Genomic DNA, 26,173 nt, shown 5'->3' with positions numbered 1-26,173 from the left:
CCACCACAATACCATTATTATTGCTATTTTTAAACACATGGGGGGGAGAGGAAGAGTTCTGAATTACGTGTAGCATGCGTGTTTGTTAAGTGTATAAAATATGTACATTAATTTCTGACATCTGAACTTCCAATTTATTGAAGCCTTACGTGAGGTCAACATGAAAAACAGGGCTCACCATTAAAAAGTAAATGAGACACATACAAAGCGGTGCTATGATTTTTTTTCTAAATCAGCCCGTTTTTGCCCAGTTCAAAAAAGCATATATTTATATGCAGTTACAATCTATAACTCCAGATTTCATCTGATTGCAAAAGAAATGGTGTCTAAAACTACCTACGTTCCTTTCATAATTACTGTCCCAAATATTCTTTTAAAAATCCCTGGCTAGCTGGTGAAGTATAATTACACAAGGTCATAAAATTTGGTCTAATAAATTACCAAGAAAATTTTAGGTTGAAAGCACATTCATGACCAGCAAAGCACTGCGCCCTTAAAGATTCCATACAGACATGTGATGCAGTAGTCTTAAGAAAAGGGTGATTTCAATATTGCTCATTCATTCGATCGTATTGACTGAGCACTTACTGTGTGCAGAGCACCGTACTAAGCGCTCGGGAAGTACAATTCGGCAACGGATAGAGACCATCCCTACCCAACAACGGCGTAAATTTCCATGATCCAAAGTAGTAAAAGATGATATTTCCTTTCATTTACCAGTGACTTTTTAAGTACATCGGGAGGTATTATTCTGTAAGTTCATTTTGCTAAATGAAAATGTTAAAGGTCTATTTAAAAAGACTGTTTTATTTGGCTACAAACAGCACTCTAGCTACTTTGGAGGCTATGGATTCACCGTTTATAAAAGAAGAAACCCGGGAGAAATAATTTCTCTACGGCAATTTCTCAAAACTACCACTGGAGGGCAGGAACACACATCTTCTAAACATTCAAATTGTGTTCTTGGGTAATTAGGCGAAATTTCAGAAAGTAATTACAAATTCACAAAGCTTGCAGGTTAGTAGAACAGATGGGAGAGATGGTTACTCTGCGATCAGAAGATCTTAGGTAACTAAGTTAAAACTTTATTTTGACCTTATTTACCCTAAGGTGCGATAAACAAATAAGACAGAGCAACTTTTACGACTGATGACCAAAATCTGCTTCATTCCAAAGAGGAATGTTGTTTGGAGGGGAGAGCAGCAGAAGGCATAAACGTTTTATTTCACCTTACACTGGTATTAAGAGATGTACTACTAAAGTAGAATAAAACGATTATAATCATCACCAACAAAATGATCTCATATACACATTCAGAAGCCGCTGAAACTCCCTGAGAGGATTTTATACGGCAAAAATGACATTATAGGTAATATCTCTTACCCCAGTTGACTGAGGGCAGACGGTGGCATGTTATGCAGATGCTGCTGTTGCCAGCCAGTCACTGAGCCCAAATGAAGAGCACTGGCTGTGTTAAACCCAGACAGAGATGATAAATCAGCACTACTCAGTGAGTACTCTGCAATGGGAAATAGAAAACAATGGAAAAATGAATTCATTTAGAAATGACTAAGCTCTGACTGGCATCACTCATGCTTATTTTGAAACAAGTTCTCCTTAACCCTTTCATCGTTTGTAAATGCTCTCATCATATCTTTTAAATCTCAATCTTTTAAAACTTGAGGCCAACCCAAGGAGGGGAAAAATACATTTATAGTGGAATCAGAGCAGGCTGCCAGAGTTCTGTTTTTATCACCTTTTTTTATGATACTGGCATTTCAATCTTTCTTATGAAAAGCAGAATTAAACAAGGATGGGAAAAATCTTGATCGCTCAAGATTGTTCAAGATTGATTGTAAACTGAAGACCTGTCTCCTTCCTAAAACATCGAACTGAATTATTATATCTGTGAAAAATGCAGCAGGATAAAAATAGAAAATTCTTCTACAGTCCAAATGTCTAGAATACACTATTGGAATACACCACAATCCAGACTAAACCATTCATATTACTCATTTTAATAAACTTAGACTTAGACATTTTAAAAAACTTTAGACTGCAAGCTTGTAGTGGACAGAAATGTGTCTGCTAATTCTTTTGTATGGTACTTGTCCAAGTGTTTACCACAGCGCTTTGCACATAGTAAGCGCTCAGTAAATACCACTGACTGACTAGAGCTGGCTTTTAAACAACACGGCACATATAAGGAGTGAAGTGTGCTGAATGAATTTTACTTAAACAATGGAATGACAACAAGTTTCTTGCTTTTTCCAATCTGAACTCTTAGTGGATTTTTAATATGATTCAATTAGTTTCTACAGGTAGAAAGGGGATTCACTAGTGTGGAGACTTTGTGTAAATTGTTTTCTTACAATGTTATATATTAGACACACATTAGGAAGATACTCACCAGTACCATATGTTGTTGAAATGGCTGATGGGTATCCTCCCATTCCTTGCCCTGGCAAAGTAGGAGTTGCTACGGAAACCACTGGAGTAGCCAATGACTGAGCAGACTGGGAGTTATTTATCCTTTGATTCTTTTAAAGTAAATAAAAAGAACATTATTGATTACATATCTGATTTCAGTATCCACTCGGTAAAATACAACTTGATACAAATTTCAAGAAATTAATCATTTAACATGTGTCTCTATGAACCCTGCCAACCCTATCATTTACAATCCTTCAAGAGACCAGCTGTCGCCATAGAAACCTATTACATCAGTATCGCCTAGGCAACTGAACTAGTAACAAGTATGATCGCTTTATTACTTTACTGTGGGTGAAAAACAGACCGTGTGGAAAACTGATGAAATACAAATACTGTATTTCCATTGTTTCGATCTTCATTTAAATGCAAAAAAAAATATTAAAAATCGACAATAACGGTTTTTATGTGGCACTCGACAAGCAGCGTTTGGGCGACAGTGTAAACTAAACGGAGACCAGTAGATGGTGCTCAAACCACTCCATTCCTTTAAACCATGGCAAAACAAACTATTTTAGAAGCATTCAACATTTTTCCTTAACTCCTTACTGTCAGAGACTTCAAGGTCCACTTGACTCTAATGACTATACGACATAGAATTAATGGAGAAAATAGAAAATCCTAAACGTGACAAAATACCTTCTAAGATAAACTCTAAAAAAGGATTTTGACTCTTTTGTGTGTACACAAACATATACAATAGAATGTCAATTGTTTGGGAATTCTTAGACAATAGAGAGCTGGAATAACTGCTATTTCTTCCTCTACCTTCTTTCCCTTCTCCTTCCCCTACTGCATTAGCTGACAGGTGTTGTGCTTTGGTGGGGCAAGGGGAGATGAGGGCCTAATCAGTATGGACATGGTGACTGCTGTTGCTTCATCCCCAACTCCTGACTGTGTTGTGGCCAGGACAGCTTAGAAAGTCCCCACAAACGACCGGAACATTCCCTGCTGCATTTATAAGCTGTTCATCCTTCCCATAAATAAACAGCATGGCATAGTGGCTATAGCACAGGTCTGGGGGTCAGAAGGACATGAGTTCTAGTCCCAGCTCCACCACTTCTCTGCTGTATGACCTTGGATAAGTCACTTCACTTCTGTGGGTCTCAATTACCCCATCTGTAAAACAGGGATTGAGACTGTGAGACCCACGTGGGACCGTGACTGTGTCCAACTCAATTTGCTTGTATCCACCCCAGCGCTTAGTACACTGCCTGGCACATAGTAAGCCCTTAGTAAATATCATTAAATAATAATAATAATTCTGGTATTTGTTAGGCACTTTTAAAAGCTGTATTTGTTAAGCCACACACTCTACTAAGCGCTGGGGTGGATACAAGCAAACTGGGTTGGACATAAGCCCTGTCCCACGTGAGGCTCACAGTCTCAATCCCCTTTTTACAGATGAGGTAACTGAGGCCCAGAGAAGTGAAGTGACTTGCCCAAGGTCACACAGCAGGCAAGTGTCAGAAAAGGGATTAGAAGCCGTGACCATCTGAGTCGCAGGCCCTATCCACTAGGGGAAGTGGATTTCTGATGGGGGCTTGCTGCTCAAGGATTATCTACTGCAGCAGCACCCAAAGGCTGGCAGCCAGGGAGAGGGAAGACTATTACGGTTTGTCCTTGAGCAATTTTGGGTTTGGTACATCGGTTGTTTGGGAAACCCATACTGTAGTTGGCTTTTCAAAAATGTCACCGCACAGAGAGAGAGGCCGAGGTAGAAAAGTAATGTCACTTGGGCAGGGGTGATGCACACTTGAAGTTACAGTACTTTTAAAGTAACAATATTGACTCACTGTGGTAAATTCTAATATTGTTCAATTCCACCGCAGCACCAACTTCACATAGGACAAGCAATAGGCTAAGCAATTGTTCTTGCATTATTAAATTAAGGGAGCATTGCTACCACTTACCAAAAGCAGATCGACATCCTCAGACTGAGAGCATAGGAAAGGGGTATTAATAATTAGTGACTGTAAATATTTATTAGTGGGTAAACTCTTTCCAATACAATGCAAGGTATCTGCTGATGTGTAATAAATTTAAACAGTTTTTAACCCGACATATTAAACAATACATTCCTTTCAAAACCAGTCTTTGTTTCTCTAATGAGATGTTTATTTCATATGAAGACAATCTACGCAGTTTTCAACTCAGGTCATTGTTTCAACATTCATTATTTCATCGCTTGAGAAGAGATTGTGTGACAAATCCCCAACTGGTGGCATGGGAGAGAACAGCAGCACCTGGCTGCCAGAGACTGGGTCATTCGCTGAATCCCTAGCAAAGTACCAGTTTTAAGGGCCATGGAATAAATCATTTGATGGCGACAACTTGTCACTGCCTTGGTGGATTTGGGTGTAGAGCTTAAGGAGACGGCATTTATCAGAACTGGCCTGTTCAGAAGGGACTGCTGCATTCTATGCAGTTTTTAGTTGGATATTCAAAATGAATCTGCACGGTGCCATATTAAACTAATAAGCAAGCACAGCTCTTTAAAAACCTGATGCCAACCCATGGGGGGAAAGAATACATTTATAGTGGAATCAAAGCAGAGGCTGCTGGATTCTGTTTTCATCACCGTTTTTTATGGTACTGGATTTTCAATCTTTCTTTTGAAAAGCTGAATTAAACAGGGATGGGAAAAATCTTGATTTTTCTATTTAATTCTGCAACCCCTACTTAAACTTAATAGAAAGTGCACTGATCTGGATTCCTTACCTATCTTATTCCTTCAAAGAAATGCCTATTGTTCTTTTCATAGAAAAAAACTGACTCTTGTTCTCGAGACTTAAGTACCCATTTGTTTCTGGCTACTATGTGTTTACAGAAGCTGTAGGTGAGGGACAACTGACCATAAATGAGATACAATATACTGCAACACATTTTCAAAAGGAATCTCCTTCAGCCAAAGCATATTTGATTTGATATGCTGTTGCTTTTTCTTCTACAAAATGGAGAAGTCGACTAAATTATAGAAGCCCAATTTACACCCCATACGTGATCCCTGGATAAAGAAGCAACACTGGTAATAGTGGTGACTTCATTCCTGAATTTAAAGTGTATTATACACAGCTACATAAAAACTAAACCACAACAGATAGCTCCCCATAAGAAATAAAACAGCTATAGAAGTTGGAAGACTATCCCCAAATGGATCAAAGATACTATGTCGCATTACCACTGATGGCATCGTATTCTTGCTTCCGGGTGGAATCAGGACTCGGAGATCTGGTTTACGGTTGTTCATCCCCAGATTCATCGGTGGAGGAGATTTCGCTTGCATATTCTTGTTCAAATTACCAGGTGAGACCAGCAGACCTGGTGAGTTTCGGGGGTTGCCATACCCATTCCCTGTTTGGGGAAATGACAATAAAATGCAGCTGAATAACTTATTGACACCTGGGATTGACATTCTTCCAGTGACTAGGTTAAAAAAACAAATGCCTCGACTTACAATACATACAATTATGCAATGGAAATATAAGAAACTAATAGGAGTGGAAGCTGGCAGAATGATTCAATGAAATGAGCAGAAATTGGAACAATTTCTTTTTTTTAATCAAGGCAGTCAACATTTTTATACTGCACTGAAGCAAAAGGCTTTTTTATGAGGAGGCTCTACTAATGTACACTAATGTGCACTTAAATCAGCCTAAACCTAATTTTTTCCTATTTAGAAAAGAAGGGAAGAAAGTCAGACAGCCTTATGGGCTAAGAAAAGCACACAATTGTGCTGGTGCTTTAATCAACTAATCCAACAGAGAATCTTGCCTTGCCCTGACTCATTCTCTTCCTGTTCTCTGGGAGTTTGCTCCTTAAATAAAGGGTAGAAGAGAAGAAGAGAACAACTATAATTTTCAAGACATACTGGAGAAGGGGAAGGTTTAGAAATATTCTTCAATATTTTACATCTCATTTCCCCTTTTCTTCAAGTAAATCCTCTCTGTTAGTTGCCCTTCACTTCTGCAAAGTTTTCATAACCATGCTAAGGGGCTACTTCTTTCAAGTGAAGGCTCTTCTGGAACTACTAAAAGCATCTCTTCTATCTTGGGACTGGAATAAAGTGACACTCCCCAAATCACTGATTCGTCTCAGCCAGGGAGTAGCTGCCCAAGAGGACTAGAAGGGAATTTTTTAAGTCTTAATTTGACTCCTTCCTAAGAGAACAATGGGTATTTGGATAGGTTGCCTTATGCTTCAGAGGATGGAGGCAAGTTGCCATCCTCACTCCTTCTTTGATGACATGCTTAGCCAAAGAAAGAGGATTTTTGGCAACCTAATCTGCACCCAAATCAGGGCAAACTGATGGCACTCCTCTCCTGAATTTGTTCCGCTTCTTATGAAGAAAAACAAAATCTCATCTTGCACGAAGGTATTATTGGGCAAGTCGGACTAACTCCCGTATTACAAAATTGGGATGATATGAGGAATTTGGGGATTTAAATGTTGAGCACAATGATATTTTGGGACGTTCCAGCAGCTTATTTTCTTCTCCTGTAAGCCCATCTTTTAGATTGGAATATACTGTTTCTTTGAGAGAAACAGGAACGAGTGTATTTATTCTTCATTTTCATATTCCACTTTGTGCAATGCAGAATAAAAGCCTCTCATGATCACCCATGTGTACTGAATCATTTAATAAACAGAACAACAACAAAAAAATTAAGACTCTCGTTTAAGTTTTTGTAAAGCTACCTATGGAAAAGTAAAGAAAGAACCCATTGCTTTTCAGTAGCTGTTCACAAAGACGATTTATTGGAGAAAAAGTACTATGCAAATCCAAGGGGGTGTTATTATCCCTTCATGCACAATTTAAGGGGAACTATATGTTAATTAAAAATGCAGCACAATCTAACATCTTAAAATAGCAGAACAATTAGAATAATTTCACATTTAGTAGCAGTTTCTCAATTAAAAATTATTTTGAGGATGGATATCCAATGTTCTTGAGTTTATTAAATAGGTGAAGACGATGAAGATATAGAGACAGAAGCCCCAGGAGCCAGACTAATTGAGACACTTTGAACTGAGCTTTCTGGTTGGCCAAGTAAATTTCACTTTGATCTACTGGACAACATGCTTCACCAAATAACTAAGAGTCTTATGAGATTTGGGTTAAACAGAATATTATCTGGGTAATTGCAAAAGAAAGAAAAAAGTCAATTAAACCGGGCAGGGAAGCATGACTTAAATCTGGAGAAACTGAAGCATAAGCCCAGTAAATGCTGATACTGGTTTGCATACGGGAGCTAAGTTGCTAAAAGGAAGTAAAACTGCCTTGTGAAATGTGTTGTCCTACGATATGACAAGTACTAGCCCGACGTGTGAAAATGGAGCTGCATCGTAGCGGCAGTGAAAAACATTTTTTAAAAAAACTTTCTACAGTAAACTTTTTGAAAAATTCCAGCAAAGGCCACATATTGCCCACATTTGACTGATTTTGGGCAGAAGAAAGAAAATGACCATTTAAAAATAAACTCCCATTTCAATTTCCCTCCTAACTTACATAAACCAAAAAGGGATTTATTCAAAAAATAAATCTATTCCCCTCAGCCCCCCAGGAATATTCCCAATTATTTAGAAATCATGCCAGTTTAGAACGCAAGTCATGTATTTTAATGTATTTACATACTGATGTACAATATTTTGAACCATGATGACATTTCATAGATTTATATTTTTAGAGCAAAACATTATTTTTAAGAGCTACTGCAATCTGCTCTTTACTGCTGTTTCTGGGTTTCTGCTGTTTTTGGCATATTATGCCAGCTAACATTTTGGAGCCATATAATAACCATTTCTGTTTCCAGCCACCAAATTGTTATTCCTTTGGCATAATATGGATTCAGGAATGCAAGACTGTGGATCCTAAACCGATGATACAGAAACCCATCATTTGAAAATCAATGATGAATACATGTATGTGGTTTATAGTTAAGAAGAGCCTGCATTTAACCAGCTCAGAAACCACAACCTCCTTCTTACTCAGAAAACTGTGGCCTGCTTTGAGGCAGCTGTACCACTTTAGGATAAATTCACCAAAAAGAAGGTTCTCATTTACATTCAGAAGCGAAAAAAAAAAACCCAACCAAAAAACACCCTTATAATATACCTTCTAATATACAGATTAAACCTTTCTTCATCACATACTTTAAAATTACACTCTGCCTGGACAATTATCAATTTAGATGAGACTCAAAGTTGAACGTCACATTCTACTGCCCACTAAAAAGCACAAAAATTATATAGCATGAAGAATGGATTTCCTGATTATAGATTATAAGAAAATGGAGAGCAGATGGATTTTAGAGCAAGTCTGTTTTACCATTCCATTTGGTTAAAAATCATTGTTTCACTGGAATAGAATAATTTAAGCATTTCCGATACAATTTGTACAACATAATGAGAATAAAAACACTATGCACGGTAGTCAGAAAATACATAGAAAGCGTTTTAAGTGTACAGTTCTCAAAACGTGGAGGCTAAAAGGAAAATAAATTATTTCTCGAGTTCTCTCAAAAACCATTTTTTGGGGGACCTAATTCTCAGATGTAAATCCAAAGAACAGGTTTCTAGCTATAGATGTTATGAGGGGCACATTTCTCTTATTCTGTACCTTATAAACAATGATGCTAAAACAGTAATAAAGATAATGATAATGGTGTTTATTAAGTGCTAACTCTGTCCCAAACCCAGTGTTCACATTCAAGATAGCCGGATGAGATTTGCCTGGGCTTGGAATACCCTGCAATTTTGACAGTGAACTGACCCAAAGTTCTGAAACCGAAAGTTTGACTTGATCACTGTCTCATTTGAATGTTTAGCTTGAAAGGCTGCAAAGTTTCCACTTGTTTGTCTTCCAGCTTAGTCACAGATGCAGGACATGAAATGAACAAATACCAAAAAAAACCCCCAAACCTACCAGTCAATATTCCATGGCCTAATATTTCTTATGGCATTGCTCGTTCCCTTCTTTTGGGGCAATTTTCATAAGCTATGTAAAGTAACTGTTGGAGACTTGCCATGATGAAAATCTAGCATATAAGGGGTTTTTAATCTAAATATAGACTTTTAATTTGTGTGGGGAGTTCTCACTTTTTACACTTCTTAGACGGAGACAGAAGAGCACGTAAGCAGTCTTTAACTCCTATTCTTATATGCCTTTTGTCATCATTAAAAGACTTGAAACTCGAGTATTTCCTGGAAATGATAAGAATAGTCATGTCTATATGAGCCAAGTCTAGTGGTGGGTTAAAAAAACGCTCATGGAATCTATTTGAGACTTACCATTAACAATACAGAATTTGTTAACTGGCTAATAATTGCGAAGAGAGATCAGTTTTGGAATAGCTTCTGACTAGCTCAAGGATCTATTCGATTGACAGCTCTTTGTTGGGGAAGTGGGGAAATACTGGTTTACTGTCCTCCTTCACTCTCCTCCTCCTGCACTTTCACCACCCACCTTACCTGGGTCCTGCAAAGCAGCAGGGCAGAATCAATGGTCCAGAGAAAGTGCAAGACTTGGAATGCTCCTAATCAATCAGAGAAGTGTGGATGTCAAGGTTCTTGGCGGGGGGGGGGGGGGGGGGGCGGGGGGGGGCGGTTTACAGTGTAATGTAATGTTAGAGAAGCAGCGTGGCTCAGTGGAAAGAGCCCGGGCTAGGGAGTCAGAGGTCGGGCATTCAAATCCCGGCTCTGCCACTTGTCAGCTGGGTAACTGTGGGCAAGTCACTTAACTCCTCTGTGCCTCAGTTACCTCATCTGTAAAATGGGGATTAAAAAACTGTGAGCCCCACGTGGGACAACCTGATCACCCTGTATCTACCCCAGTGCTTAGAACAGTGTTCTGCACATAGTAAGCGCTAAACAAATACCAACATTATTATTATTATTATTAATGACTATTCCATGGTTAGCATTAAGGTGGCTTTTGGCAAATGTGGGTTCAAAACAGATTTCTTTAAAATAAAAAATTGATTTCAACAAGGCTGCTCGTCCCTGGCTAACACAGTTCATGTCTTACCCTGGTCAATCCCATGACCAACTATCCCAGCACTCTGTCACCCAGTGACAGCAGCAAACTCAGGGAGGGGCCAGGGAGTAGAAAGAGACAGGATGGGGAAGAGTCACTGCCACTTTTCAAGTCTGTCTTCTCGCCCCCTACATTAAGAGCTTACTTTTGGGGATCTTCTCAGCAGAATCTGAGCCCTAGAAAACACATCTTCTAGGAGAAACTCCCTTACAGAGGAATAGTTTACTTTTTCCAACAAGGTTCTTGATCCTAGTGAAACTAGATCACTCTTTTCTCATTGCCATTAAACTTCTAAATTGTGAAGCAAATTGCAAAGGACATGAAATATATAGACAAAAGAAAGATTATGGAATATTTTAAAAAATCTGTTTTTTTGGAGGGAGCTTAGCCAAGTGAAATGATCTTGAGGCTGAAGTCAGGTTCGAGACCTGGCTTTGCCACTGGCCTACTGTTTAACCTTGGGCAAATCAATTAACCCTTCTGGGCTTCATTTCCTTATCTATATAATGGGGATAACATTCTTCCCCTCCCTGCCTCTTACATTATAATCCGTGTGGCACAGGAACTTATTTTGTTTCAACCCCACTGTTTAGTACATAGTACAATACTTAAAAATACTATACACACACACACACACACATCTAACTGCTAGGGGACTAAGTAAGAATAGAACAGATAAAATATTAATTTTCTAATTTTAAGAATTTAGGTACATCAGGTCTGGATGGTCCAGTGCAATGTAATGTTAGAGAAGCAGCGTGGCTTAGTGGAAAGAGACTGGGCTTTGGAGTCAGAGGTCATGGGTTCGAATCCCAGCTCTGCCACTTGTCAGCTGTGTGACTGTGGGCAAGTCACTTAACTTTTCTGTGCCTCAGTTACCTCATCTGTAAAAAGGGGATTAACTGTGAGCCTCACGTGGGACAACCTGATTACCCTGTATCCACCCCAGCGCTTAGAACAGTGCTCTGCAAATAGTAAGCGCTTAACAAATACCGACATTATTATTATTATTATAAATTCTCTTTCGGTTAGTGAAGGAATGTTGGTAGCTGGTTAATCACTACGGCTCAACATGAAGACAAAATAAATCACTAAACTTATTAAAGTGATACAATCCTGCAAGTGCCCACCTTCTAAATATGTTTACTTCAACTTAATTGAAACTTCTTTTTCACAGTGGCATCTGTTAATCATTTCACAGTACATTACCTTAGCTAACTGTAAGGGATGGAGGAAAGCAAAGAGGAAATGCTCATTACTGAAAAAGAAAAATATTATTAAAGTGACATGGAACCTTCTTATTACTAAACTATTTTATTCCAATAGAGATTAACATCTCTCTGGAAAAAAACACCTAAACTCCCTCCTTAGAAGAACCGATTCTCAAAATAGAATGTTCTGTTCCAATGCAGGAGGAGTATGCGATATTTGGGTTGATGATGAAGTTTCGTGTGGAGTATGGTGGATAAGCCTCCGTCCTGAGACCTTAAGGATTGAGAAATCTTAGAAATTATAGGGCTCATGGTTTACACAATGCTACTCGCTCACTCTTGCCCCTGCCAGGCATGTTCCTGATGCACCCTAGAGTACAAAAAGCAAGTCTTGGACACCACAAATGGGTGTCAGAGACTCTAACATGATTTGGGATTTAAAAAGTTTGATGCTTCATGTTAAGTCAGGGTTCATTTTGTCAGTAATTTGTACGTTGCTAGGGAGGGAGCTCTGAGAAGGGGCAGAAGGATTCTGAATTCTCAGGCAATGTATTACTAGGTCAAGAGAGGTGAGGAGTTGAGCATCTGGTCAATCTGGACAACGTGGACAGTCTATTGAACAAACCAGAAACGCTGAACCCTTCATCTCTCCATCTCCCTTAATTGTGATTATAGTTTAGGTAAAATCGAAGTTTTTTTTTTTAATTTGCCTGCATAATGTAGATAACTGTGGCTGGGTAGATCTAGTCTGAGGGAGGGAGAAGTGGGTGGATAGTGGGCAGATGGATAAGGGAGAGGGTGGAGAATTGCTATGGGAATATGGTTGGCTCTAAGCCAAAGAAAGCCTTGATTTGAACAGAACCAGCTACAGAAGCGGTACGTTCAGACAGGCTGGTACGTAGGTGTGCAAACAACTATGGTTCATTTAAATGAGATGAAGGCCAAAGTGATTGTTTAATTTTTGGTATGCTACTAAAACCATCACTTAAACATGTTTTGGAAGATACATTTTCGAGTAGCTTTCTCAAGAACCTTTTCTCCTACCACAGACTCAGAGGGCAAAGATGATGACTTATTTACTGTCAATTTAAAGGTAGTTGCTTTTACCAGAACTGCTTTGGAGTACCACAGAACATCAACTATTTTTTACTATATCCGCTATTAGTTGTTATCAGCACCTACAATTGCCAATACATAGGTGTATATAATTTGCTTTGTTGAGTAATTTGCTAATGGCATCTGATTTGGGAGATTTCGAAGCAAACAGCTCTAATGCAGGAAAACATTATGTTGCCTATTGCTATAACTCTAATGGTATTGATTTATTTTTTCCACTTCAGCAAACTGTTTTGCCCTGTTGTTTTTTTGCAAGAACATTTTAAACAACATTTATAATACATATACTTATTCTGGTTGGGATTTCAAGTGAAAAATAACATGACAGTTAGAGTTGATTAGATCTACACAGTTCAATATGTATTTATATTAATTGTTATTCCAAAATTATATATGTTTGCAAAGGGTGGAAATAATCCTACTATTTTTTTCTTCTTTTCAAAAGAACAGCCTTTATGTGTTAAACAGCATAGAGTAAACAAGTTTATGCAATAAAGGAAAAAAAAAACTTTATAGGAAAATGCAAGCGCCTTTTGAATTTGTCAAGGGAAACAAACATTATGAGACTGAAGCTGCACTTATAAATTCACCTCCACCCTACTGCCTGAAAAGCTTTTTAAAGCTCCAGACAATATATACACTTCTTCAGTTACACTGAATCACCAATATATATTTTTTTCATATTGATCTCTTTTTTAATGAAAATGGTTTAGGGGAAAAATAACCACAAGATAAATGAACTAAAAAAACTGGTAATATTGAAAATGATTTCTTTCTATGATGTTAAATGATATGTGATATGGAAAATCACCCCCATTTTTAGCATGGTAAAACAGAAACAAGGGAGATTTCTGATGAAGAGCTGAAGACTTTTGATTACAGAGTTTCAACATGGAATCAAACCTTCTCAAGTCTCCACCCTTTCTTCCTATGGAAATGATAACGTGGAATGTGAGCCTGGAAAGAAATTGTTCAAAACCTCACTGATTGCTGTGGTGTATTCTTAGAAGTAAACAAGACTAGGCCACAGTCAAGAAGCTATTTTTGGATATAGCAGTTAGGAGGCCCCAGACATTCTGTGAAGAGATCTCTGTATCCTGCACAACCTCATCACACCGGATACTAGACCTCAATTTCATGAGTGGTGAACTGTGCCTACGTGTTTCAGGGACTCCTTTCTTTCTTGGAGTTTGTGTGGAAATGGACTCTTGAGCACCTAGTATTCCCAGAACATTACTACCTCTTTAAAATGTCCCAGATTTCTCCTTTCACTACATTGCTTTTGAGAAGTGCTGGATTATACTTGTATACTTAAGCCAACTGGCCATACAGATTTCCTCTCTGGAACTGAACATAAACCATAATGAACTGGATAAATTCCTCTGTACCCAGTTTCCCTTAATATTTTGGGTAAAAAAGTTTCAACGAATACTGGGAGGATGTCTGCTTTCTCAAAGGATGGACAGTTATCCATTGCCAAGTCGGATTATTAAAGATGAGAAAGTTTAGTTTTAATTTTGTAAAAGGCCACTGAAGATGCTAAAAAGCATCTTGCATCAAGCTCTATGGGACTAGTGGGTTCAGAATTTTTGTCGATTGTTCCCATTTGCAAAATAAGGTCTGCTGGCACTATGAGGTGACACTTGCCCTGTCTCCTCTTCCATATCCCAAAGCATAAGACTATATTACAAGATTCAGGAGGCCTGAAGCTATCTTTTCAATGCTCCAGGGTACATATGCAATCCGGATGTTTTCTGATTTGCAAGGTATTCTTCCACTATATTTTTTATTGCTAAATAGAGTTAGTTACATGCAGCTTGAAGCAGAGAAAATAAAATGACAGTGAGGTGTCTCAACTATGGATGAACACAAAATATGACTCAAGACTTATTGTTTGGGTCACTGCTTTACTAGAGGGGCATTTTTAATCAGCTGTCATAAAAATAAAATAACGTTTCCATCTTAAAAAAATCCCACTTGATAATTATTTTTATGATTCAACTGTTCACTACTTTTGACTTTGGGTCTGTCTACTTTCTGATAATTTAGGGATTTCTTTTATTGTTCCAATCCATCAATCAATCATTAGTATTGAGTCAGTGTTTTCTCAATGACCTTAGAAATGAGAATATTGAGGTAGTGTAAATTTGAGGGAAGATGAGACAATAGGAAGATGACAGCTGGAGGAAGCATAACAATCTTTTAACGTTCAAAATACTTTATGGCACATGCTAGCCTCTGATCTCCCATGGCAAAAGGAACAAATTGAATGAACTGACTGATTTTGAGCTTCTTGGACTTTAAAAGAAGGAAGGATTTTAGTGGCATCCTCTAATTATGGTAATACCTATGTTAAGGAAACATAAGTGAACCATGCATTTTTCTCCAAACCATTTCAAACCCATGTCTGGAATAGTTTTTCCCCTAAAATCTCCAAGTATTATTTGGATACCTGTTCCAGGTTTAGGATTTTATAGCTATTCTGAGCTTGGCATTTTGTCTTTGTTATAAAGGTGCTTTTCTTTTCTCCCATCTTAGTTATAACACTTTATATCTAACTTTTAGATTTCCTCTCAGTACTCTGCTGTAAATTTGGAATTAATTTACAGTTGTAAATCATCTTTCATCCAAGGGCTTCTAACACTTCAAAGCGTTTGCCAAATTCTCTCTGGGTGCATAGTCCTTGGAGAGCAGGAGAGAGCTCAGCATCTCTGAATTCCCTTCCAACTCAGTGGTTGGAAGAAGCATACTTCTGCTACAGTCATGGCCTGGTTGTCCTGGGGCATGGTCTACACACTCTTTCGACAAAGCCCTTAACCAGCTGTGTACACCTTTGGAACTCTCCACCATTCCTGGGGATCAAGAAGGCCTCAGAGGACCTGCTCTGAGAACCCCAGAGATATCTAACCCAGCTCCTGTTTGGGGGCCACATTGAGGGGCTGAATATTTTTCCTGCATCACCACAAGATTCCAAGGATGATTATTTATTGGAAGCATCATCCCTGGAGGCTAGGCTTCTTCTAAGTATCTCCTCTGCATCCCTTGTGGCCCCCAGAGCATGTACTGATCTTGCCTGGGCTGGACTCTTTCAAGTCACCTGATGATCAGGAAAGGCCTCAAGGAGCCCTTTTGTGTTGCCTCAAATCGCCAATGGGCATGGCACTTCAAGTCCTGCATGGCCTTCTAGATCACCTTAAGGACTTGTCCCCAGTCTCCCCACAAAATAGCCTGGGTGGCCTTCTGGGAGTGAGCCCGTTGTTGGGTAAGGATTGTCTCTATTTGTTGCCGAAGTGTACTTTCCAAGCGCTTAGTACAGAGCTCTGCACACAGTAAGCGCTTAATAAATACGACTGAATGAATGAATGAATGAACATCCTTTAAGGGTTGGTGTGCCCTAGGCACTGGTTCCTTAGATTGTTGCTATTTTAGGTAAGTGGGAACTGAAGTGATGGGAAAGTGGATGGAAGGTGAAGGACTTGGTTAAGAAGCTAAATTACTTCAGTGAACAAAACCCTGACTTAGATATCTAGATTCTCTTGTGTAAAAATACAGTATTTAAGTTTCTGCTAAAGTATTCAGTGACCATTTGGCACAGATTTCTTTGGCTAGAAATCCATTTTTCTAATATATCGCTGTAGCATCATCCTTATTCTTGGGATTGAAATGGTTACCAAACAGATTACACAACTGTTTGTAAAGGATAAAGGATCAGCTAGATATATAACAAGTTTGATACACTTCTGGCAAAAAGCCTAAGGACTCATACTGAGAAGGTCCCTGGATTGTTGTGTTTAATTTCCAGAAGAGACTTTACCACATCCCTTCTTAAGCATCTGCTGCATGTTGATGCACAGCCTAGTATTGGCTATAATTTTTAAAAGTGTTTCTTTTTCAGCCTTGGCCTGAAGTCAAATTGCATAATGATAGATGACACCAAAACGAAGGCACAGAAGAAACAAACACACAGAGGAAAAAGCAAGACACTTGAAAATAGACAGTTTCAGTAGCACTGATATCTGAAAGGGGAATATTAATGGTTTGGAATTCGATATTACAAAACAAACTGTCTAAAGAACTAATGGCAGTAGTCTCAGCTTTACACACATAGGTAGAGCAAATGGGATTAAAGACATAATTTCTTTCTTAAATTTGGTACTCATGAGCCGGACACCTTAAGAGATGCCAAGGGAAAAAGTTAACCAGCTGAATCAAACTACAAGACCCAGATGTATATAAGTAACAAATATGACACTGAGGTTCATCAGTAGTTTCTAACGAAACCCAGAACATCAGCAAATGAAGGGAGTGTCAAATTGCAATCCCTATCTATTTGTTTTTCAACAAGAAAACTCTACTTGTAACAATGAAAACAACATGGTGTAATGGATAGAGCATGGGCCTGGGAGTCGGAAGCTCATGGGTTCTACTTCCAAATCCACCACTTGTCTGCTGTGTGACCTCAGGCAAGTCACTCACTTCTCTGTGCCTCGGTTACCTCATCTGTAAAACGGAGACTGAGACTGTGTGTCCAGCCTGATTGGCTTGTATCCACTCCAGTGCTTAGTACAGTGCCTGGCAAAGAGTAAACACTTAACAAAAAACATTATTATTCGTATTCCATCTTATTATGCAATTCTAGCACTGTGCTAAGATGAATGAAAGATTGTGAGTCCCACGTTGGGCAGGGATTGTGTGTGATCTGTTATGTTCATAGAGTGTAAACACCTCGAGGGCAGGGAAATATGTTATTTTGTCTTCTTCCACATCTGAAGTTTGTAGTGTACACTGCACTGTACATGGGCACTCAATAAATGCTACAACACCTATTGATTCCAGCACTTAATAGTGTTTGGCACATGTTAAGTGCTTAATAAATACCATAGCTAATTACTGATTAGGCCCTAGGAATTCTTGGCCTTTTCCATTATTGTTCTAATCAGAATCTCCTGCCTAAAAGAAGGTGTTGAAGACCTGGCTACATCTATAATTTACAACTATTGTGAAAGGAAGGTTGACAAGGCCTCATTTCACATAACAGGGAAGTAGCACAGCCTAGTGGATCGAGCATGGGCCTGGGAATCAGAAGGATCTTGGTTCTAATCCTGCTTCCACCACAGGTCTGCTGTGTCAACTTGGGCACGTCATTTCACTTCTCTGTGCCTCAGTTACCTCTTCCGGAAAATGGGGAGCCCAATGAGGGACAGGGACTATGCACAACACAATTACCTTGTATCTACCCCAGTGCTAAGAACAGAGACTGGCACAATGTAAATGCTTAACAAATATCACATTATTATTATTGTTATTATTATTATTATTACTGTTGTTAAGATAGAAGAGATGCATTAGGAGGACAAGATCTGTTTTTGCTCTAACAAACCCAAGATTATCCTGTTTTCAGTTAAAAATATTTAACTCAGTGCTGTGGATAAGCTTAAGGGCTCCCTGGTAAACCTGCATAGTTTAGAGGACACTTTCATGATCCTGCCTTTGAAAAAAAGGGAGAAAGAAAGGATCTCAGAAATGCAGTCACCCGAGCCAGGTTCCTCTTAGCCCACGTTAAGTCTAGGTACCTCAAAAAGATACCTCAGAACCATTTCTCAAAACACAAACGGGCACACTCAACTGGTTCCTACAGGAGGCCCCTGTCTCTCCCAGCAGGACTCCAGTGCCACTCAGAGCCCCTACCCTGGGTCTCATGATCTTGGAAAATTCTGGCTACTTTCATACTTGGCCCTGGGCAGATGCCAAGGAGCAGACTATTGGAAAGACTAAAGCCATCTGAAGGCACAGGAAGAAAAGAATGGTGTAAACAACAGAAAAGCCCCCAGAATTGTGACCCTGCAGATGATGCTACACTCCACTGGGACATTGTGTAAATGAGGGGGGAAGTAAGGGAAAGATGAACATGACCCTCCCCCAACACGTGCAAAAGTGCAAAAATTGACAAGGGAAAACCTCTTGTGGAGGCAAGCTCTTATGCACCACTATCCTATCCCTGAAGAGTGGTGCTTCTTGTAACTGTAGCATAACAAAAAAAGGATCCTGGTTTTCTTGAGCTTCCTTTTTATCTTGGGTTGACTCCCAAGGTAAAATTGTGGATGACTTCGGGGTTACTACTCAGAACAACCCAAACCAACAAAATAGCATAGTTGGAAAACATGGGCCAAACAAATAATCTAAGTGGCTTTTTCATTTTCTATTTCCCACTTATGTAAATTGTTAAAGTAATGCAAAACCGGATGCCCTTGGGTTAGCTATCCAAAGTCATTTTCCCATTTTGGAACAAGAAAACTGCTATTAAATTCTTCTTCCTGGAGTATTTTATTTTGAATATGTGCTATTCCGAGGGACGGCAAAAATGCAAATTCATGAATCTCAAATTTGGCAGGCTTGGTACCTAAATAGACTGAGCCCAAAGTCTACATTAGAGCTTTTATGATGCCAAATGGGAACTAAATAGGTTCTCTATTGCTTACTTTTTTTTAAAAAAAATTACCCTTAAGAAAGAAAACTTCAAAAGAGTAGCATTTTTGAAGGAGGTCACTGGGGCAGGCAATTGAACCCCAAAATGACCTTTCCTCCTTCTTCAGTCTTATGGTACACCAAACCTCTTTGCAGACATGATGTGAGGGCATTAATGACAGATTAAGAAAAATATTATTCATACAATTAAAAATTTATCATGTATTCCTAGTAAAGTCTCTAGTTTATTTCAATTAGGTGTTCAAGAAATTACAAATCTTGCTGACTAAATGCGGCGACCAGATGGAACACAATTAACAATCTAAATTATTTTCTTCTCAAGGAAACAATCATGATTTTAAAAAATGAATTATATCTAATTTTAAACAAATCAAAATAAGAAACTATAAACAAATATGCATAAATGTTCTTTTGTAGTGACAGGGGAGTGGTGTGCTCTAGTGGAAAGAGCACCGGACTGGAAGTTTGGAAACCTGGGGTCTAATACCAGCTCTGCCATGTGCCTATTGTGTGTCACCTTGGGAAGTCACAACTTCTATAAGCCTCAGTTTCCTCACCTTAAAAACGGGGGTTAAATGTCTGTTCTTCCTTCTACTTAGACTGTGAACCCCCTATGGCACAGGGACTGTGTCCGGCCTGATTACCTGGTATCTAGCCTCATTCAATTCTTGGCACATAGTTAGGGCTAACAAATACCACAATTATTATGATTAATTACTGTTTATATGTTGTTTTGCAAACTAAAAACAGTTCTAACCCTTTTAGCGAGATGTTAGTGGTGGATCTGGGGCATGACATATTCCCAAACCCAGGGAGGCATGGATAATCTGAAGCACTGACATACTGAAGTGGGTTTCTGTAACTCATAACAATTGCTGTTCTACGTCCTTTTCAAAGAAAATGAAAGGGACTGCATGTCTCAGGCAGTCTATCAATAAGTGAAGTTTCATGAATCAAATGATTAAGATAGTTCAGCCCAATTAAGATTTTGCACTTATGAACTCTCAATCAAGAAACTGGAGCTCTAAAAGCTTTATTACATTGTCAGAACTCCCTAACCAAATTTAAAAGGCTGTAACTTTCTGATGTAGTTATTAGGATAATATCAACTGAAGCTTTGGGCTCATCATTTGAATTTTAGGTTTGTGAAATCAAGTGCTTCTTAAACCTGTTACTTCCTTACTAATATCAGTCTCTTAAGCAACATATACTGTAAGATACATATATACACATATATGTATATTCACATATATTTAAAATTTATAGTGATCTGAACGAATCCCCTGAAAATTAAGGCATATCCAATAATCGGGGCTAAGTCAATTTTCAGGATAGCCACTACGTAAGGAGATGCAGTGCAGTTTAGGGTAAACAGATCATTGGTATGCTACCATCTAGAGAGACTGGTTATCATACACTAAAAATACTTAGGGTTACGAGTATCAAATGACTTTTGGTGCATGCTAGTCAAAATGTTTTAAAAAATGTTTTCTAATCTACCAAGAACAAAGTTTCATTTTTTCATTCTGGATACGTTGATTAATTATTCTATGTGAAACCTGTCACAGGGACTTTCCAATCTGTATATAAGCTTGGTTCCTGCCCATTCCGGGTCCTCTTTGGATTTAGAAACCGACAGGCCCCATCCAAAATAGTTGGTCTGGTCCATTCTACCCCTCGGGGGGCAGAATGGAGATGAGAGAACACTGCTGTCAAGTGTGATGGGAAGTCATATCTCCTTCTAGGAAAGTTTTTGAATGGAGAGAAAGGCTCTATTTTCCAGCTTTGGTCCCAGATTAAGTTTTCTGGGTAAATGCTAAGTACAAGATTTACTTTCATATTGCAATATCACCACCCAATGATCTGGCTGTTGCTTTGACAAGAAAGGCAGACGTAGAGGTGACTGCTTCCCACTGGCGACTTAATGTTTGCTTTCAGGCACACATTCCACCTGTTTTCAGGCTTCTTTTTGGTCAGCATCAGTTTCTATTTTCTTTATAATTCTTCTTAATTACTTGGGGGTTGGGGCACGGGCCGGGGGAGCAGAATACGGAGGGTTTAGGGAAGTTTTATGCTCTTTCATATTTCATTTTCCAACTGTTATTGGAGAAGTATAAAAGGGACAGGCTAAGATGCTTAAAGAAGGGGTTTATTTTATTAATTATTCTATTTAACTTACTCTCTCATTAAATATCCAAAAATAAAAAACTAACAGTTTGAAATAATTAACACAAAAGGGGAAAAAGTTTTAAGAAGTGATTGAACTGATTACTGTATGATGATATTGGGTGTCTATGGCTTTATTTCAACCCTTGACTTGCAAAGATCCTACTGTTTTCTATTATACCCAGGATTCAAAAGATCTCACTCATCTTGTTGATTTGATGGAGTTTTCTTCCTATTCTCCTCTCCCTAAACCTACAGACATCCTGGCTAGTTCCCTTTCTCCCTACTGGCATGCAGTGGTGATATCAGCACAGATATATTCAGCCCAGACATATGACCCTGGATTGCAGGAGAAGGGGATGGCAAGCTCAGTTTATGGGAAAGGACATGACAGCTAAGCTCAGAGCTAAGTGGTATCTGCAACAGGTGGTCATACTGCCCGAGTTAGAAACTCGCTCATGCCTTAGCTGAAAGAATCAATAGGGGACCAGTAATTGTACCTCAACCATGTGCATGCTGGGAAATGAATAAGCTTCCTCCTATGGAATTCGAGACAACCAACCAAGACCATGGTGGGGTGGGGAAGAACCCAATGCCTTGGTGACAGTTGATACTCTGACTATAATAATAATATACATTTTGTCTTTGGAAGCATCCTTCAATGATGACTTTTAAAGCAGGCTCAGACTTGGGTCACTTTGATGTTTGCTGGACTCTTCCCTGGAGAGCTTTAAAAATAGGTTACGTACTCATCTATCTGGAATTGTGGTTCCGTTTGAAGATGGGTTAAATGACCTCTCAGAGTCACTTTCAGCTGTAGGATTCCTTGATTTATGTGGTGAGAATGCTGACGTTTCCCAGGTTCAATGTCTCCTCCTCTCTGGAGAACCCGCACACCAGGAAGATTGGCAGGGGGTGAAGATGAGCATGGACCTAATCGTTAACCTTTCCCTGACATCTTATCTAATGGCATCCCACACATCCAACATAAAGCAGGGGAAAGAAGCTTTCTCCAGGAGCTTTTGCCACTACTGACTACCTTACTTAGACACCACCCTGATCACCACCACTGATGACCACTCCTCACCTCAGCTTTGTAGAGCTGTGAATTAACTGCAAAACAGCCAGATGCCAAGACAGGAAGTGAGAAATGCTATCTAGGGATATATGGGGATAAGCAAATTTATGTGTGTGACAGGTGGAGAAGGAGCGGGATTGCTCGTAACAAAATCACTTATTTAACCACTATTCTAGACTGTCCTCAGGGGGAAGAATTAGATTCACTGCATAGTGAAATGAGAGTAGGAAGCACAAGCCCCTCGATCATCCAAATTCTCCTATCCTAGAGTGTTGTCTCCTCATTCATTATGATAGCCCTACAAGCTCATTACTCTTAAAATGTCTTCCTGAATTAAGTGTATTGGAAGTATTACAATACACATTTTTTAGCAAGAGTAATTAGGTCTAACCTAAAATTTTAAAAAATAGAAAATTAGGGAAAATCAAGACATACTACCATCAAGTTTCTCTAGTGCTGCAAATTTCATAGTTGTCTATTCATTTTATTCCCAGCCATTAAAAATAACTGGATGAAGAAGCTTGAAATAAATAAGGAGAACCCATTTGCAGTGGTTGATCTGTTAGGTTTTATATCTATCCCAGTGCTTAGCACAGTGCTTGGCATATAGTAAGTTCTTTATAAATACCAAAATAAACTAGAGCTTTAAAGACAAGGTGGTAGGCCCGCAATCTCGGTGTCATCCTTGACTCGTCCCTCTCGTTCATCCCACACATCCTATCCGTTACCAAGACCTGCCGGTTTCACCTCTACAATATCGCCAAGATCCGCCCTTTCCTCTCCACCCAAACGGCTACCTTACTATTACGGGCTCTCGTTATATCCCGGCTAGACTACTGTGTCAGCCTTCTCTCTGACCTCCCTTCCTCCTCTCTCGCCCTGCTCCAGTCTATTCTTCACTCCACTGCCCGGCTCATCTTCCTGCAGAAACGATCTGGGCATGTCACTCCCCTTCTTAAACAACTCCAGTGGTTGCCTATCGACCTCCGCTCCAAACAAAAACTCCTCACTCTAGGCTTCAAGGCTCTCCATCACCTTGCCCCTTCCTACCTCTCCTCCCTTCTCTCTTTCTACCGCCCACCCCGCACGCTCCGCTCCTCTGCCGCCCACCTCCTCACCGTCCCTCGGTCTCGCCTATCCCGCCGTCGACCCCTGGGTCACGTCCTCCCGCGGTCCTGGAACGCCCTCCCTCCTCACCTCCGCCAAACTGATTCTCTTTCCCTCTTCAAAACCCTACTTAAAAATCACCTCCTCCAAGAGGCGTTCCCAGACTGAGCTCCTCTTCTCCCTCTACTCCCTCTGCCATCCCCCCTTTACCTCTCCGCAGCTAAAGCCTCATTTTCCCCTTTTCCCTCTGCTCCTCCACCTCTCCCTTCCCATCCCCACAGCACTGTACTCGTCCGCTCAACTGTATATATTTTCGTTACCCTATTTATTTTGTTAATGAATTGTACATCGCCTTGATTCTATTTAGTTGCCATTGTTTTTACGAGATGTTCTTCCCCTTGACGCTGTTTATTGCCATTGTTCTTGTCTGTCCGTCTCCCCCGATTAGACTGTAAGCCCGTCAAACGGCAGGGACTGTCTCTATCTGTTGCCGACTTGTTCATCCCAAGCGCTTAGTACAGTGCTCTGCACATAGTAAGCGCTCAATAAATACTATTGAATGAATGAATGAATAGGCCCAGAATGCTAGTGTGGAAAATCCAGCTCCAGGCAGAACAAGAACTCATGATTCCCAATTCCCCACTCAGCAACGCAGTCTATGTGGGCAGCCTTTGTTTTGAACTTCCAGCAAGTTTAGAAAAGTGTGTTGCACTTATTGAGCCTCAAAAAATATGATAAATACTAGTAGGTGGTGGAATTGCACTCAGTTCTGTGCTTTCGCTATGTATTTAGGCTAGAACGTTTGTTAGGGAACTAGGGAACACTTATCAACTAATGTGGCCTGTTTTGAAACAGTGCACAGTGGTGGTGGAGAAATGGCTTCTATGTGCACGATGAACAAGGTACCATAATAAGAGTTAAAGTAGGGTTTTGCAAGAACACATCTCCTGCATTAGAGAACTACATCTATCAGCTGGAAGAAGCTACTACACTTATAAGAGCAGGGAAAAATAGCTCTATAAATATTGTACTCCAAGATCGATCCAGGTAAATTTGGAGAGTGTTCACAGTTTGTGGTAAAGGTTTGGGACCCTACAGATAATATGAAGGGATTAGTAAAATTAAAAGGCTCTAGGAATTCCTAAGACCTCGAGGATTCCTTGTCTGGTCTGAAAAATTATAAAATGAAAAACTAAAACTGGCAGTGCTCGACAGAAAATATTACCATTAAGTGCAGATCAGTCCATCGAAGGCTTAACCCTTCCTTAATTATCCATAAGGTCAATACCGATTGATTATATGTAGCACACAAAATGTTCTTGTTTACCTGCACTGGTGCCTGCACCGGTTGTAAGGTCCCCACCCATCAGACCACCTAGGGATGTAAAGGAAATAGGCAAAATGAGAATGGCTAAAGAAACCACAAATACAAAACTTCACTCCCAGCTGTTTTAATATATTTTCTCCCCAAGCAACCATGTAATTGCAAAGAATCCCAAGCTAGCCTTAACTGACATATTTATTTTCTTAAGGTATACCTTGATCAGTATTTCACTACTAACATTTTACCAAGATTTTTTATTTTTACTGCTAACCTTGTCCAATACAAAATAAACATTAAAAAAAATCTGGCCTTTGGTAGTTGCAGTATTTTCATGGTGGTTTTTCTTTTTTTTGGTTAAATTTATATTTTAAAGGTAGCTGTCTTTGAAAAACCAGAGGTATTAATTCAAGAAGCTGAGATGGTAAGCTAGCAACTAACACTATTTTTCTATGACTCTGTACTTGATGTTTGATGACATTTAAACCACTTTACATTGAGTGAATTTTGTTCTCTTCTAAAAATGGAAACCATGCCTATTTCTCTGAATGTACGATGATTGTGATTTGTTTCTTGTCTGTCCTTTTCAGAGGTAAATTCATGGCAAATCCAAGAGGAAGACAAACTTCCTTTATCAGCAGTGTTCTCAGGGATAGGCACATACCCCCTAATTTCATCTTTTTACTGCTATGATGAATTAGAGATTAACATTATTTTCAGAATAAAATGTGCTTATGCACACAACTGGGAGTCCCGTAAATACTGCATGCCAATTATTTAGGGCCAGAATGTGGAAAGACTTAATAATAATAATGATAATAATAATGATGGTATTTGTTAAGCACTCGTATGTGCTAAGCACTGTTCTAAGCACTGGGGTAGACACAAGGTAATCAGGTTGTCCCACATGGGACTCACAGTCTTAACTCTCATTTTTATATGAGGTAATTGAGGCCCAGAGAACTTAAGTGGCTTGCCCATGGTCATACGGCAGGTAAGTGGCGGTGCCAGCATTAGAACCCACATCCTCTGACTCCCAACCCCTTGCTCTTCCCACTAAGCCACATAAGAAATATGTAGGGATGAGTGATGATATTTTTAAGATGGTTTACCAGGTCCTTTGTTTCTAAATGAAGTCTACATTTCTATGAGGCAGTTCTGTT

At 39.4% G+C, this 26,173-nt stretch overlaps 1 protein-coding gene across 15 annotated transcripts in view; it reads right to left on the bottom strand.

Annotated features, from left to right (window-relative positions):
• The window catches only part of MEF2C (myocyte enhancer factor 2C), a 191,709-nt gene that overhangs the window by 9,288 nt on the left and 156,248 nt on the right, over nt 1-26,173 (bottom strand). For 10 of the 15 annotated variants that reach the window (XM_007673187.4, XM_039911211.1, XM_007672694.2 and 7 more), the window contains 5 exons: nt 25,017-25,064; nt 5,672-5,844; nt 4,404-4,427; nt 2,411-2,540; nt 1,384-1,519 (listed from right to left, as the gene is read on the bottom strand). In XM_007673187.4, the coding sequence (XP_007671377.1) occupies nt 1,384-1,519; nt 2,411-2,540; nt 4,404-4,427; nt 5,672-5,844; nt 25,017-25,064 (511 nt within the window). The remainder of the gene's footprint in view (nt 1-1,383; nt 1,520-2,410; nt 2,541-4,403; nt 4,428-5,671; nt 5,845-25,016; nt 25,065-26,173) is intronic. The other 5 variants (XM_007655253.2, XM_007655374.2, XM_029066650.1 and 2 more) reach the window with 1 other exon arrangement.

This window comes from Ornithorhynchus anatinus, chromosome 1, assembly GCF_004115215.2.
Source record: "Ornithorhynchus anatinus isolate Pmale09 chromosome 1, mOrnAna1.pri.v4, whole genome shotgun sequence".
Taxonomy (NCBI): Eukaryota; Metazoa; Chordata; class Mammalia; order Monotremata; family Ornithorhynchidae; genus Ornithorhynchus; species Ornithorhynchus anatinus.
This window is presented reverse-complemented; position numbering and strand designations above follow the sequence as displayed.